The 15,410-nt window shown below is 55.5% G+C and overlaps 4 protein-coding genes across 4 annotated transcripts; 1 reads left to right on the top strand and 3 right to left on the bottom strand.

Annotated features, from left to right (window-relative positions):
- Positions 1 to 62: 62 nt before the first annotated feature.
- On the bottom strand, positions 63 to 3,950 carry HER10_EVM0005706 (uncharacterized protein). Its single transcript, XM_035475311.1, has 6 exons — positions 3,706 to 3,950; positions 3,476 to 3,594; positions 3,182 to 3,378; positions 2,702 to 3,085; positions 2,416 to 2,644; positions 63 to 2,366 (listed from the first exon to the last, which is right to left on the bottom strand). Coding segments are annotated over exons 1-6 (3,198 nt in total). The 5' UTR covers positions 3,708 to 3,950; the 3' UTR covers positions 63 to 99.
- Positions 3,951 to 4,483: 533 nt separating this feature from the next.
- Positions 4,484 to 5,134, top strand: HER10_EVM0010356 (polyketide cyclase/dehydrase and lipid transporter; the record flags this gene model as incomplete). The annotated part of the gene is made up of 1 exon (XM_035479819.1): positions 4,484 to 5,134. The coding sequence occupies one exon, from the start codon at positions 4,484 to 4,486 to the stop codon at positions 5,132 to 5,134; it is 651 nt and encodes a 216-aa protein (XP_035333232.1).
- A 604-nt stretch (positions 5,135 to 5,738) lies between these two features.
- Positions 5,739 to 8,339, bottom strand: HER10_EVM0008160 (uncharacterized protein; the record flags this gene model as incomplete). The annotated part of the gene is made up of 4 exons (XM_035477692.1): positions 5,739 to 5,748; positions 5,803 to 6,314; positions 6,372 to 8,244; positions 8,329 to 8,339. The coding sequence occupies 4 exons, from the start codon at positions 8,337 to 8,339 to the stop codon at positions 5,739 to 5,741; spliced, it is 2,406 nt and encodes an 801-aa protein (XP_035332966.1).
- Positions 8,340 to 13,247: 4,908 nt separating this feature from the next.
- On the bottom strand, positions 13,248 to 15,028 carry HER10_EVM0005369 (tetratricopeptide). Its single transcript, XM_035474990.1, has 4 exons — positions 14,516 to 15,028; positions 14,260 to 14,466; positions 14,056 to 14,205; positions 13,248 to 13,999 (listed from the first exon to the last, which is right to left on the bottom strand). The coding sequence occupies exons 1-4, from the start codon at positions 14,891 to 14,893 to the stop codon at positions 13,763 to 13,765; spliced, it is 972 nt and encodes a 323-aa protein (XP_035332617.1). The 5' UTR covers positions 14,894 to 15,028; the 3' UTR covers positions 13,248 to 13,762.
- Between the last annotated feature and the right edge of the window lie 382 nt (positions 15,029 to 15,410).

Below are 15,410 nucleotides of genomic sequence, written 5' to 3'. Positions count from 1 at the left end.
GATCCGTATGTCATTCAACACTGCACCTTTTTTTATTCTACTATGCATGCTAGAGTTATTGTCTTGCCCTCATCTCATCACTTTCGCAACTGGCCCGCCTCAACCACTATCGCCCGCAATCTCAGCCATCTTGGTCGTCTTCTTCTTTTTCTTCTTCTTCGGCACGACGACCGGTGGACCGGCAGCATCGAAGCCGCCCTCCCCGGACCCCTCAACAGCCGTCTCGGGAGGCGGTATCAGCGCGCTGTCCTCCCCGCCGCCGGCACTATTTTCCGCGTCGTCCGTCAAGAGCACGGCAGGCGGCGCGGCACCGCCGTCAGCGACGGCGGCCTTCTTCTTCTTCTTTTTCGTCTTGACAGCTGATCCCTCGCCGGCCCCGGCTCCGTCCTTTTCTGTTGTCTTCTTACTCTTCTTGGTCTTCTTCTTCACCACCGTGCCGGCAACGTCGACGCCCTGCGCAACCTGGATGCGCTCGTTGGCGCGCTGCATCTCGAGCCGAAGCCTCTCCACCTCCTTCATCGCCTGCGCCATCTCCGCCTCCTCGCGCTGCTGCCGCTCGTAGTCAAACGGCGTGTTGCTGGACGACGCCGCATCGCCCTCGAGGCTGAGGGAGCCGAGCGTGGACGAGTCGACGTGCAAGAGACCCTGGCGGAGCTTCTTGGCGCGCGACTTTGTGAAGCTGTCCGAGTTGTTCTCTGATTCGTAGTTGCGCGGTGTGGAGACGCCGCTGCCGGCGAGTGTCTCGTCCGCGGCGATGACGACCCTCTGCCTCGGTCGCGGTTGCGGTCGGTTGATGGGAGACGTGGGACCGGGTGCCGAGCTGCCCAGCTTGTCGAGATCCAACTGCATTATCGGTATAGAGTCTATATCGAGATCTGGGCCGTTCTCCTTTTGAAGAATGTTGTGTATCGGGGTCGATGTCCTGGGTGCCGCGTCAGGCGCGGCGATGTAGAACGGATCGTCGCGGTTGCGCTCGTTGCGCTCGGCTTTCCTCCTGGCCACGATGTCTGCGTCCAGGTAGCTGTCTTCCGTCGCCTGCTGCTGGTACGAGCTGACGACCTCCTCTGCCGGGACGTCGGCGATCCTGCTGATAGCTGGTTCGGAAGAGGATATGCTGGTCGGCGCCGGACGCTGGTGGTAATATACCTCAAAGTCGTCTGCCTCGTTAGCCTCCATTGGTATCACATCAGCCTGGGCGAGCAGATGTGCCAGGTTCGGGTGGATAGGTTCATCCAGGTCCAAACCCTCGGGCATGGGAACGTTCCGCTGCGCTCCAACAGCGACGGAATTGAGCTCCCATCCTTGGAACAAAGATGGAATGGCCTGTGTCAACAGCAACGGAGGATCCTGGTGAGAATCCTCAGTTGACGCTGCCTGACCAGAGGCCGCCTCCGCAGTAAGCTTCAAAAGTTCAATAAATTCGACGGATCTCTCCTGAACTTCAAGATTCGGGTGAAGAGCAAGCGGCTCCAACGTGTGAACCACACGCGCCAGGAGCAACGAGATCTTTGTCTTCCACTCAGGGGTCCACGGCTGGCCTTCGTTCCCTGCAATATAGGCGAATATCTTTGTGACACCCTGCAGACTTGTCGTAAGAATATCGGGGATATTTGTGCGAGATAATGTGCGCAGTAGGTTTCCTAGAGTGTCTTCAGGGTATGCCAGCTGGTTTGCGTACTCTCCAACCAACCAAGACGTCGACTTGAGCGATGCTGATGAGAGCGAGTGACCGGCGGGTGTGTCCGCATTCATTTGTTGAATGATGAGATCGGCCGCCCGGACCGCCGCCCCTCGTAGCGCATGCACCTTTACGGCGACGTTCCTCAGCTCGTCTCCAATCCTTCCTGATACGTCTCCGGCGGTTGACTTTCCAGACGCAGCGACCGAGTCGAGTTCGGTCTCGACTGATCGTGGTGTTGGCGCCATGCGGACGAGCTGGATGAGTACGTCGATGTACCAGTCAAAATCAGTCAAGCTGCTGTAGTTGTTCTGCGAGCACATGGTCAGGATCCGTCCGATGACGTCGCTCCTGTAGTCGTCGGGAAGTGGTGGCTCTTCCTGAGCCTTGGTCGGTGAGTGTATCTCGATCTCTGCTTCCTCCTCCGAGTCCATTCCCGTGTCTGGGCCGAGGGGTGCCCCGGGTCGGTCCCTCTTCGGCGCAGATGACTTGAGCTGCTTCATCAGACGGCTCACGATGGACACCAGGTTGTCACTGCTGACCATGCCCTGGACGAGATCCAGGGCCTTGATGCGGATAGTGATATCAGCACTGTCGATACACTCAAGAATGACATCTTCTTGTTGCGCCACCAAGAACGGGTGTGTCACGACAATCTTGTTGAATGCAAGCAGTGCAACGTATTTCACTAGCCCGTGTTAGCTTTCAAAGTTTAGCCGGCGAGGATTAGGACTCACGGTTCGGGTCGCCGTCTACCATGATCATCCCCCTGAGCTTGTTCACGCAAAGCGTCGCGATTTCTTCTCTGCCTGAGACGTCATCTGCGCTGCCTAGAATACCTCCCTGGATGATGCCGTTGATGCACTCGTAGAGTAGCGACATGGCTGGTGTCGTCCGGATCAGCTCAGTCAGGGGCGGCAGCAACTTTCGAACGAGGCGAGGTTCCAACGGTGTCAATGTCGCAAACTACACCCATAGTCAGCAAAACCATACGGCAGCACACTCAATTCTAGCCAGACATACTAGTTTGATCAGCTTGATGGCCATCCAGTTATTACCGCCATCGACAAGGAGCTCAAACAGCCTGGGAGCCAGCGGCAGGAAATCGTGCGGTCTCCTCCACCCCAGCTCGCACACCACGTTGACAATGGCCGCCGTGACACTCGGGTCCTCGTCCTTGTCCATCAGCCGCTCCTTGATCTTGGGCCACGCCGCGCGCAGCGTCTCGGGGTAGACCAGCGCCAGGCGGTACAGCGTCACAATGGTCTTCTTGCGAATGGCCGGGTTCGAGTGACCGAGGCGCGGGAGGAGATCGGAGAGGGTCGAGAGGGCGAGGGAGGGGTTTATGATGTGCGGCAGCGTAGCCATTGGTAGGGATATGGTGGTCGCTTGTGTCGACGACAGGTCCTGGGAGCACAGTTGTCAGTCTCACTCGTCCCGTATGTACTATCCAACAACCTCCGCCCCCCTCTTCGAGCGCAAGATTGGGCCGGGTAGCATTACCTTCTTCAGAAGATTCGTAGCAAGCATGAGCACTTCGGTATCAGGCCGGAAGCTCTGGACAGCGGCCAGGTACCCGACCCTCTTCTGGTGGTACTTTTGCGACGACATGACCTCGAGGACATGGAACGAGGCCCACGACATATCGTGACCAACCATTTCGAGGTAGACCAGCTTCAGCAGCGCCGTCGCCTTCACGTCTGGCAGAGGGAGAAACAACCCAAGTCAGCATACCGTTCTCTCTTGTTCGCCAAGGATGCTAGCCCCCGCAGCCGAGAGAGGGAGTGTCTGGCTCACCCATGTCCTGCCCGCGAACTTCTGCGCGACATTCCTTCAAGCTGTTCTGTATGTACTCGCGCTCGTTGCCTTTATGGTTTCGCAAGCCTCTGATGAGGTCGTAGAGCGATTTCTCGAACCTGAGGTAGTGTGTCCGGTCTAGTCAGCGCGCTGGAAGCTCTCTTGCGGCGCTGAGTGTGTTGACTTTCTCGTTTTCGCGAACGTCATCCACCTCCGGAAGAGAGACGTACATCTTGAGAATGACAACAGCCCCACGCTAGGGACGGAAGGCAGCCTAGAGAAGGCAAAAGGTATCGAGTTTCGGAGGAAGTGTTTGGGGGAGGTTCGGTCAGGTACTCTGGGTTCTATGGTACATTGTGGATGGAGGTCGGCTCCGGTGGTATTGTCGTCGTTTTCGTTGTCGTCGCCGCCGTCGCCTTGGGTGTTAATGTCCAAGGGATGTCAGAGTCGGAGGAGATGCGGGACGGTTGATGGCGGGCTTGCTGTGGCTTGCCAACCTGGCTTGTGGAGAGAGCTGTGCTGTAGCGCTGCTTGCTGCTCGATAATCCAAACCCCACCAAAGCCCAGCCCGATAATGATGTGCTGGGGCTCCACGACCTACCTAAGCCAAGGTGGTAAGGTATGTTGGTACTGTGTCTATGAGCTTCCCGCGCTACCGGACACTGTACGACTGGTGCAGACCGCAAACCCAATCCCACTAACACCGACCGACAGCTTCTTTCTAATCGTCATTGCGCCCAGCTCCACGACATTTTTCTTTGGGACGAACTCACTCGGCATTTCGGACGGCGCAACAAGAACCTCGAGAGGTGGCTCTTTCATATAGAACACTCGTTTCTTCTTCCTTCTGTTAGCAGCATTGTATATGACGAGCGAAAAACATAGCCCATTGGCCTAATACCGACCTCTCACATCCTCCAAACCCGCATCGCGAACCTCTCGACCTTGAACCCGAACCTCGAAACCTCCCACCAAACTCCCCCGAACTCACGACCAAAGCACACCACAATGGCAACCGCAAGACCCCTCCTCCGCCTCCCACCCCCATTACGAACCTCCCTCGCCTCTCGAACCCGCCTCACCACCCCCTCCCGCCGACCCTTCTTCAACCTGCCCAACCTCGCACCCTCAACCACCCCACAAGTCCTGACAGCAACCCGCACAATGCCCTACCCCTCCACGCAACTCTACGACGTAATCTCCGACGTGGACGCCTACCAGACCTTCGTCCCCTACTGCGCCGCCTCCCGCGTGACAGCCTGGTCCGCACCCGACCCGGACCCGGCAAACGGCGGCCGGCGGTACCCAACGCAAGCCGACCTCCGCGTCGGCTGGGGCGGCTTCGAGGAGACGTTCACGAGCAGGTTACACTGCGTGCCGGGCAAGAGCGTCGAGGCGATCAGCGGCGCCGACGTGGAGGGCGCGAGTCCCGGTAACGGAGGCGAGGGCGGCGCCGTGTTCAGGAGTCTGGTGACAAAGTGGCAGCTCAGGCCGCTTGCCTCCGGGACGGGCACCGAGGTGGATCTGGTGATTCGGTTCCAGTTTGCGAATCCGTTGTACTCGGCCGTCAGCGCTGCGGTTTCTGAAAAGGTGGCGGGCGTCATGATTGAGGCGTTCCAGAAACGTGTAAAGGCGGTTTTGGGTACTCCTAGACTATAAAGGGTTCTTACCTAAGCTTCTCTGTAGAAGAGCTGTACAATATGTAGACTAATAAAGACATGGGAAAGGCTTAGAAAGTGAAAGACATGGTGAGGTCATTGTCAAGAAGTGCATATATAAAACAGTGCAATGTTCGTTTTCGTCGCCAATAATCTACCACACCAAAACTTGTCTGTGCAAGAAGAAAAAACCAAAAGAGTAAACATCTACCAAATGGGCCTCACAGTCTCGTCCTCCTCTTTTTGCGCCATGCCTCGGAAATAAAAATGTCGTACCCCCTAGCTTGCCCCCATGATGCATGCAATGCTCCGCCAAAACATGTACGGTCTCTCTCTGGGGAAATAGGTGTCCCGTCCTCACGCAGCTCATACTCCGGCATACATGCGTTATAAGATCGTCGAAATGAACCGTGGTAGCCGTAAGATGCATTTCGGAGGCTCGATCTGACTGACGGGAATCTGAATAATGTGGAAAAAGAAGGCGCGACAAGGTATCATATGTAAAAACAAATAAGGATCCCCAGCCCGGCAAGTTCATTGAGTTGTGTGTGTGATCGTAACAGGTCTTTAGAGTTCAAGGAAATTTCCGATATGCACGCTGGTGATCATTTCTTCCTACGCATCTGTTAGCACACAGCACCAGCATGGCGATAATCTTAGGCAACTTACTTCTTCTTGGCAGCCTTAGGGGCACCGCCGGCCAAGAAATTGAGCATCGAGCCCTTGGATTTCGATTTGTGCTTGGAGGACTTGCCGGGCTCAACCGTAACGACGTTGGCAGGCATGCCGTGACCGCCGGGACGTACGCCGGGAGGGACCCAGCCCGGTGGGGGAGGTGGCTGTGGGCCGCCGCCGCCAGGCCTGCTACCAGGAGGAGCCATACCCGGAGGGAAGCTATTCATTCGAGCATGACCGTGTTGCCTCATGCCTGCCATATGCGCCATCCTCTCTCTGAGGGCAGGGTCGAGCGGCATGCCATGCTGCGGCATAGGGCGCGGAGGCGCCTTATCCATGGGCCACATTCGCATCTCAATGGTCCAGTCTGGCTCGACCACCTTATCCCAGACCTGGGGCAAGATAATTTCTCCATTAGGCCCAATCAAATCGTAGTGACCTTCTTGCACATGCGGTCCGATGACGTCCACGTGAATGAAGGCTTGTTTAATGAGCTCTTCCATACCCTAAATCAAGGTCAGTTTGACGCCGGCGAGAGCAGAAAAGATGGAAGGCAAACGTACTGTCCAGGTTGAGCACAAGTGGAAGGGGAAGCTGAATTTCCTGCCCACGGCGTCCTTGAACTTGATAGGGGCTTTGTCTTTGCCCTTGTTCTTGTCGGCCTCGTACTTGGCCTTGGCTTCTTCGGTGTACTTCTTCTTGAGCTCCTCGTCGGCCTTCTTAGCAGCGGCGGCGGCGGCAGCAGCCTCTTCGGCGGCCTTCTTCTCAGCCTCCAATTTGGTGCGAGCTTCGAACTCGGCCTTGGCCTTCATTTCCTCCTCGTACTTCTTCTTGGCTGCCTCGGCCTCCTCGGCAGCCTTCTTCTCGGCAGCGATTGCGGCTTCGGCCTTCAATCTCATCTCCTCCTCGTACCTCTTCTTCTCCGCCGCAGCCTCCTCCGCCGCCTTCTTCTCCGCCGCGACCTTGGCTATCCAGTCGGCTTCAGCCTTGGCCTTGAGATCGGCTTCGAGCTTCGCTTGCGCCGCCGCAGCTTCGGCAGCTGCCTTCTTCTCGGCCTCCATCTTGGCACGGGCTTCGTCTTCGGCCTTCTTGCGCATGTCGTCCTCCCATTTTCTCTTGGCTTCAGCCTCTTCGGCGGCCTTGGCTCTGGCATCGGCCTCAGCCTGGATTGCCTCCTTGAGACGTTGCCTCGCTTCGGCTTCGGCCTTGATGCGGGCCTCTTCCTCAAGCCTCTTACGCTCAGCCTCGGCCTTCAACTCGCGTTCCAGCCTCTCCCTGGCTTCACGCTCAACCTTGGCCATGGCTTCCTGGTGAAGCTTTTGTCTCTGCTCCTCGGCTTTGCGTTCAGCCTCGATAGCCTCTCTAGCAGCCTTTTCGGCCTCAATCTTTGCCTTTTCAATCTCCTTCTGCGCGAGCTCCTGGGCCTCCTTCAAGGCCTCCATTCGTCGCTTGATGTTCTCTTCTGCTTCTTTCCGAAGCTTCTCCTCCAGCTCCTTCTGCTTCTGCTGCTCTTCCTTCTCAGCCTGCATCTTTTTGAACAGCTCGAGTTCTTGTTGGAGCTTCTTCTTCTCCGGGTCCTCCTTTGGTGGCGGCTCGGGTGCGGGGGTCTTGGACGGCTGCGGTGCTTCTGTAGGGGGAGGGGGAGGGAATTGTCCGCCCATGTACTGCATGTGGTGTTGCATCTGTTGATAGCCGTGAGGGTTGTAATGGGCCGGCGGGTGCGGTTGCTGGTACGGCATCATATCGTATCGTCCAGGCTCCCCTCCGAAGTAGCTTTGCCCACTGTGATTCGACATTGGCGAAAAGGCATTGTGATTGTAACCACCATATCCCAACATCCGGGGTTCGGGATGGCCGTATGGGCTCGGGGCGCCGTAGCCGCCTACGTGACTTTGAGGGTAGCCAGCCTGCGGGTGACCACCACGACCACCATAGTAGGAAGGATGCCCCCCATGGCTAGGCGCCGGTACGTGACTGTAACCGGGACGAGGGCCAAAGGGGGACGCGTAGTCGTCGTTAGAATCCAGGCTTTCGGTTGGGGTCGGCACTGGACCGGGCCGATACGGGTACTGGATGGATGTGCCGGGAGGAGGAGCAGTGGGCTGGGGGATTTGGTGTTGACGGTATTGAACTGCGTGTTGTGGCCGTTGTTGATGATGTTGTGGCTGGTGATGTTGCTGGTGATGTTGCTGGTGATGTTGCTGTAGCGCCGGACGAGCGTATCTGGGAGCACCGTCGTTTGAGGCCGAGTCGTCTGGTTCGAGATCCTCGGAGTCTGCTATGGAAGAATCTGTTTCTGAGACTTCGGAGGAGCTGATACCTTCAGTCTCGTGGTGGCGGCTGCTTTGGTAGTACGACTCGTCTTCACTTGTTGAAGTGGATTGAGACGCTATGGGCGTGGACGACAGATGACCCGGGCGTCGGTATTGAGATCGTCTTCCGGTTGTGTTAGTTGACTGGTGTATGGTGAAAGCCACCAAGTCGATTGGTCCCTGGCGTAGTTGAAAATATAAGACTTACGCGGACGACATGAGGAAGTCTGTGGCGAAGAAAAAGACCCTTTACTCACGACAATCTCGCAAGAAAGTCGGAGCAAAGGGGTGAATCGAGCGAGGACGTGGGATGAAATAGGGTGGGCGAAAGTCGGGGTTCCTCTATGGGAAACCAACAGGAATTCGGTGTCGAGGGCTCGAATGTGATGGTGTGTAGGTCGGGTACAGCGTTCGTCCTGGCGCAATTCGCACAAGGGTGGGTGGATTCCAAGCAACGAACTGGTGGCGGAAGAAGGAAAGGGAGGATAGGATGGGTTGACGGTTAAGATTGAAAGCAAAGCAAAGCAAAGCGATCAGATGACAGCAGCGTAGAGCGGTAAGAGAGGCGACGGCGACGGCGGCGGCAGACTTCAAGAAAACAAAGTTTCTGTGCGAAGGACTGAGTTGCAGGACGAGTCGAGACGAGACGGACGGTTTGCGAAAATTGAGGGGTGGGCAGGGCGGCAGTCGGTGGGTGGATATTCGTTCGTGGGCTTGGGAATGTAACCAGGGAAGCCCCCTGCTATTTGGCGAGATCGTGCAGTTGGGCGCAAAAAGAAGCGCGATTGGGTGCAAGGAAAATTGTGGCAGCTGGGCAGCTATTGCGGGTCTAGTCGACCGCTCCGTTTAAGACAGCCTTTTAGGTAGACAAGGCCAAAGCCAAGGCGTACGGGGGTACAAGAAGGAGTGCTGTGTAGTAGGCACGAAGTACACCTCATGCACAACCTAAGCCGCAGCTCAGGTCTGGACGAATCGGTATGAATTGGCAACTCTGAGCCCTAAAGAGAGATCCTTAGAGAAGAAAGCCTGTCGGGGTGGCGATGCGATGCGATGTCCACAGCAGAAGTACCTTGCTGCGTCGAGAGGTTGAGAAGTCGAGAGGTCGAGAGAAAGAGTGAGGGTGCCAGCCAAGTGGAAGAAACCCGTCCCACTTTTGGACGGAGCGGGAAGAGAGGGAATCTCGTGCTGGGCACCGCAATTGCCTGATTAAGCGGTTGGTCTTCAGGGATCCGGTAGCCGACAGACGGGGGTTGTCGGTGAGAGCAAAACCAAAAAGCGGGCAACGGTGGACACAGCGGACGAGTCCTCGAGCTTCAATTCCAAGCACTAGGTACTTTACGGAGTAGCAACTAGAAGGCGTATCCGTCCGTAATGCCGCGTTTTGTGGGAGTACGCAGTACGCAGTAGCAAAATACCTAGACCACCTTGGGGGTACTGATACCACCTAAGCTACAAGCCTCAGATCAGCACACATTCCGGTGAATCATGTGGAATGGACACACAGACACAGACACGATAAAATAGACATGGAGAAGGGAGGGAGGGGGAGGGGGTGGAGGGGAAGCGAATGTACACCAAGAAAAAAAAACACAATGGCTCTTCATGGCGGTCACTACGACCAGCCAGGGCGAGCCCAACCCAACCCCGCCATCCCATCCCATCCCATCCTGTCAGCCTGCTCTCAGGCCGTACAGGCTAAGGAAAGTACTGGTAATAGGGACTTGGGAAAACGGTCAGGTGAGAGGGAATCGTTAACCAGGGCACAAGCCAAATTGACCAAGAGTTGTGGTTGGTGCAGTGCAGGCAGGCTTCAGTCATCCGAGGTGCCAGAACGAAGAAGAAGAAGCCCTGATCTTCGCATCGCAAACGCCGTGACCATCGCCGGGCAGAGAAAACGGGGAGAGAGGATGGAGCACCAAAGGCACCCATCGGTCCCATCCATCGTATGGGGACGAAGGGATGGGTGCTGGCCTTGCTGGGTGCTGGGCTGGCCGACGTTCTCGACCCCCTTGCTTTGTTGTCCCACTTGGGTGCCCCGGGAGATGGGCCATGGCCCATGGACAACAGATCCAATGGACTAACAGAATAAAGTGGGTGGCCGATTGTCATTGTATGACTGTCAGCAGTGAGCACTGCTCCGCTGGCCGGGGGTTGCGTCGGCCGTCCATAGAATTGTCAATGTCGGGTGTGTCATGGACTTGCAATGTTGCCCCTCCTCTACGCTATTGTGTACTCTGTATGAGTCCAGACAGCCACTAACAAGCTGGTCCATACATAGTTGGCTGAGCCTCCAAGGCAATTGTCGTCTGCGGTGGCCGTCTGTACCTTACTTCCACAAGATAGGCACATCGACCATCACAAGTAACAATGCTGGCAACGACGACAGCAGAATGAGGGGTAAATGTAAAGTAAGCAACACAATCGAGGTCGGCAACTGGCCGAGGTAACGGATAGTTTGTTGCCCTGCGGACCGCCTGCAGGTAGCCGGCACTTGACAGCTTCTTGACAGGGGATACAGACACAGATGCAGATGGAGAATTGCAATCCAAGTCAAGGTACGGAAACACAGATGAAGAATCACGAAACACCACACACTTGCGTCGGTATGAGTAATGTGTGAGTGTGGGATGGTGAGGAATTGCAGAGACGCGAGGAAAGTTGAAGCGCGACCAGAAGATCGATAGAAACCGTAGCTAACGTTTCACGTACCTTGTTTACTTGGTTCCCCTTTTTTGGGGGTGTGGTGAGGTTTGAGACACCTTTTTGAGGAAGGATGGGTAGGATGTGAGACCTGAGACCTGACAGGGACGGGCGATGGCAGATCAGACGCAAAGGGTCGTCTCTTTTGGGATACGGCGGTACAGAGCAGTGAGCAATTCGTATAGTGCTCTTCTCCTTCGTGTTGATTTGGGTTGCTCTGAGGCTGGTTTGGATTGATAGGCTTGGGAAAACAATTAGGTCAGGGAAAAAGGAGATACTGTGACTTGGTACCGAGAGAATGCACCTACCCACAGGCAACTGCAAAGTACCAGCTCTGTCAGTTCTCAATGCGCCGTGCCTGGGCTGGTCCTGCGCCGGACTGTTCTGGCCGGGGAAGAGTGGATGTCTTTTTACTTTTTGGTGGTTCAATGTTTCGGTGAGGAACGTGCTCGAAGCGTGGCTCCGTTGCGGGACGGACCTCTTTAGACGTTCGTTTATGCTGGTGGGGCTACCGGTTGAGAGGGTACTGGAGTAATAAGGTACGGAGTAAAAAGAGCATGTGCTTTGTCTGTCTCGTTTGCGAAAGTGGCGCGAGGATCCTTTGACGCCGTTGTTGCTGCTTGGAATTGCAGTGTTAGAAAAGAGAGGGACGTTGGACGGCGACAAGAAAATTAGCCAGAAATGCAGGGCAGAAGAAATCGGCGGTCAGAATGTGTGAGTGTGAGCAGGCTGGATGAGGCGGCGCAAACTATTTATTTGGATGACGGAAGAAGGAGGGAGACAGAGACGGAGGGAGGGAGGGGCAGATGGACGGGCGACGACGGGTGTGAGGGATGAACGAGGGTTGGGGGCGAAGACGAGGCCTCTCTGCTCTATCGCAGGTCATCACCACTCGTCAACAATGCAGATGGAACCTGGAAGCGTCGACAGGCTCGTTACCTACTGCTTTGGGTACGCAATCCCTAGTGCAGAAACATCCCGTCCTGCTTTTAGGGCCACCGAAAGCCAATGCCCGGCCATTCGGGCTCATCGACTTGCCTTGCGCCGTTCCGAGGACCAGTAGGAAGTCGAGGATGAACGTACCTTACCTCACCTTACCTACCTCACCTTACTTCAACCTGCCCTTTCTTACTTGTAATATCCTGCATTACACTCTTAGTAGCCCGTCTTCGCAGTGACTTTGATGAACTGGAATCCAGGCAGCCGTCAGTCAGCTGTGGCTCCCCCCTCCACCCTCACCCTCACCCTCACGTCTTACTCGCCCAAATCTCTCACCGTTTCTCGGAGCACAGCCGCAGTAACCAAGGTACCTTGAGTTGAATTCGACGTTGGAAAGCGCCGCAGCCTCCTTTCGAATTCTCGGCCTTCCATGTTGGTTGCTCTCTGGAAGCGCCGCTCACTTCCGGGTCATAGGTAATCAACCCAAGGTACCGTACCCAGCCGCCCTCCCGCCCTCTGCGGCGCTAGGTACTAAGTGTACCTTCAGCGATGGAAGTCCCCACCGCGGTTGAATCGTTGGACCCTCTGTCGTTCCATACCCGTCGTCTTCGGTAGCAGTCCTATGCAATCAATCACGCAGCCTGCTTCACATGACAACACATCGATACAATCTCAACAGCGGTACTAACAGTGGTAGTTTTCTTTTTCACAATGTTGGGCAAAGAATTCTTGGGCGCTCCCGTATCCTCAGGTGGTTTCTCCCCTGACGTGTGATTGGTACTTGGTCTTGTCTAGTTGCTTGATAATTCGAGAAGTAATAGTCTTCTCAGAAATACACGACATGGTTTGGAAGCGTAGGCGGATCCAAAAATTGGCGGCGGTAATCTTTCGAGCGGACCAACAAAGTTTGTGTAACAACGCTTGTCTTCCGCAGATGACTGGTCCGAATTGTGGTAGGTTTCTTGTGGTGGTAGGTGTCTCGTCGGCGTCTCTCAACTTCTAGCTTATTCTTCTCTCTTCGTCGTCTAGAGCGCCAGACAAATCCAGAAAATACGGGGATAACAGGGGCGGTCAAAGAATTTGGTACCGACACAAGTGCTTGTTTTTTGCCTTCGGCTTACTTACATGGCACTGCCCGGATATATACGTGACACCTCAAAGGCAACCGCGCAACTTGATTGGCACTGGTGTATCTCGTCAGTCCATTCTGCCAACGACCCTCGAGCCCGAAATCGCTTCGTCGTTGCCCGACGGGTCTTAATTCATGACGCCGGCGCACTCTGTTCTGCATAGGTAGCCAGGGTCCCGAATGACGGTGCCTGAGATCCATCCGTGGATCAACTCACTGACTCACTGCCAGCGCATCTTGTGGGCCGCCTTGGCCCATCGGGCTCCCAACGGCACGCCTGGAACCGCGGATGACATGCAGCCCTGCCCCCTAGTGAGTGTCAATTTGCGACAATTGGGCACGACTGCGGGTGTGGCCGCGGCGGGATCAATGGACCTCGAGGCTATAGAAGAGAGCGGTAGATAATTCATTCGACGGTATTGGCGGCGGCCTCTGCCTATGTGTGGAACATTCCTACTGCCAGACTCGCTTTTGTTCCTGCCCAATAGCTAGAGAGTCTCCCAAGCTTCGTCTCGACATCGATTGCGGCCACAATAGCGCCCGAGCAACACGATCCGCTGTTCGCTGAATGTCTCTTCGTGTTCCAATGTTGAGCGACGTGTCCGCGATTGGCTGGCCGACCGGCCAAGGATACTCGCGCATTGCCAGTAGCACGTGAACGTTTTGTTGCAGGCACAGCTTCGTTAACTACTTGATTTGAATGTTCCGATTGCTTGCTAATTCCGACGTACAGCCTGTACCGATGATGACTGCTCGCCTAATATGATGTGCATGAAGCACGCCCGTTGGCATGCCAATCCGTCAACGTGACCATGCAGTCACGATATGAGAGAATCCAGGGTCGTTTGCTTTTCGTGTTCGGATGACGCGCTGCTCATCTCACAAGGTTCACCGACTCCTTCGAGAGCAGATCTCGGGCTGCTGCCACCTCCGACTCATCGTAACCTTGCCAGAGCCTCTCATGCGCTCCATTGCGGCGTACAATGTCGGCCAGCTTTTGCGTTGCTAGCTCGTTGAGCTTCTGTAACGTACCGACATCAGGAAGGGTCCAATCCTCCGAGTCTGATTGTCTCGACGGCTTTGACGGTTCCTTGATAAGTTTGTTCGTAACCTGAAGAGCATGTCAGTCCCAATTGCCGGTCCATTATCACGCGTTGTGGCACGCACCAGTTTCAGTCCGTAGTACCCCCGGAGATAATCATCACAGAGCTCGATGCTGCGGCTAAATCTTTTGACTGATTCCGCCAATTGTTGCTGTGAAGAGCCTTCAGAGGCCGATGCAGCCATATATAATACCTCTCCGAGACGAGCGTGCATCTAATCGTGGTCAGCCGGAAACACAATCAGAAATCGACTCTACGAGACACTCACGTTCCATGCATTCGGGGTCAGCACAAGCACTTCCTCGAGCGCATATATAGCTTGTGAGTATAGCCCCTGTGAAAGGTACAAGTCGGCAAGCTCCGCCCACGCCTCCGCATCTGTAGGGTTGAAGTCGACGAGACCATTGAGGGCTGCAATTGCTTCAGATGTCTTTCCTGTCGACTTCAGAAGGGCGACGCGACGTTTCGCAACAGGCTGTCAAGGTCAGCGTTTGCCGTGAAACTGTGGCGGAGGAGCAACTGACAATGTTCGTCGCGTTCTGTCCTAGTATTGTCTCGTACTCCTTGAGTACCTGTGCAAGTTCTCCATCATTATCAGCTTCCGCCTCCTTCACCAAACCCTTGAAGGCCATGATGCGCTCGTTTTCGTTCCCGAATCGGATGACCAGCCTCTCGAGGCACTGGTGTGCTGCCTGGCTGTCGCCCGTTCGCAGGCAGGCCAGAAGGAGGTTCTCGTAGATGGTCCATATCTCTGGCGTCTCCGAGGCCGAGAAGAGCGAAAGAAGGGGGGACGATGAGAACGCTGTCGGGTTGTTTCGTAGAATCGTAGGTGCTTTCTGGGCAAGCTCGAGAGCCTCGGCTGGGGACAGGTGGCCCTGGGGGCGGATGAGCGAAGGAGCCATTGTCGCGGTCAGGTCTACCGGTTTGCGTATCAATCGGACGAGATGTGTATCAATAACAGGCAGATGATAGAGGTTGCGTGATCAGGTGTCGTCAACGGGTAGACGTTAATTGAGGATTATCTAAGTTGGCCGGGCTGTACCTGACGGGGGACATGGGAGGCAGTCGCAATCCACGAACAGTTCTAGCTCAGGTACGTACCGATTCTAAGCTCCTTCCCCAACCTAAGGTACCTATACCTTCTGAACCACTGGCGCCTGGCAATGGTGGTTGTGGTGAGTGGGTCTATCACAATCGGGCATTGGTCGCATCGGCTGGCGGCTCTTCATCGCCCCGAAGGTCGGGTCCCACCACGACTTTTTTTTTCCAGAGACAAAAAGTTCGACGCGTGAGAAAATTTCCAAAAGCTTTTTTATCTCAACCACTCCTTCATTGTCTACCAGCACTTGGGACTTTGGGGAATCAGGCTGCTGCCGACACAGAAACCGGTCGTGAAACCCGTCGAAAAGTTCGTCTCGG

The sequence above is a fragment of the Colletotrichum scovillei genome (genome assembly GCF_011075155.1).
Source record: "Colletotrichum scovillei strain TJNH1 chromosome Unknown Contig00006, whole genome shotgun sequence".
NCBI classification, from domain to species: domain Eukaryota; kingdom Fungi; phylum Ascomycota; class Sordariomycetes; order Glomerellales; family Glomerellaceae; genus Colletotrichum; species Colletotrichum scovillei.
The sequence above is the reverse complement of the archived record's forward strand: the minus strand, read 5'-3'. Positions and strand labels throughout refer to the sequence as shown.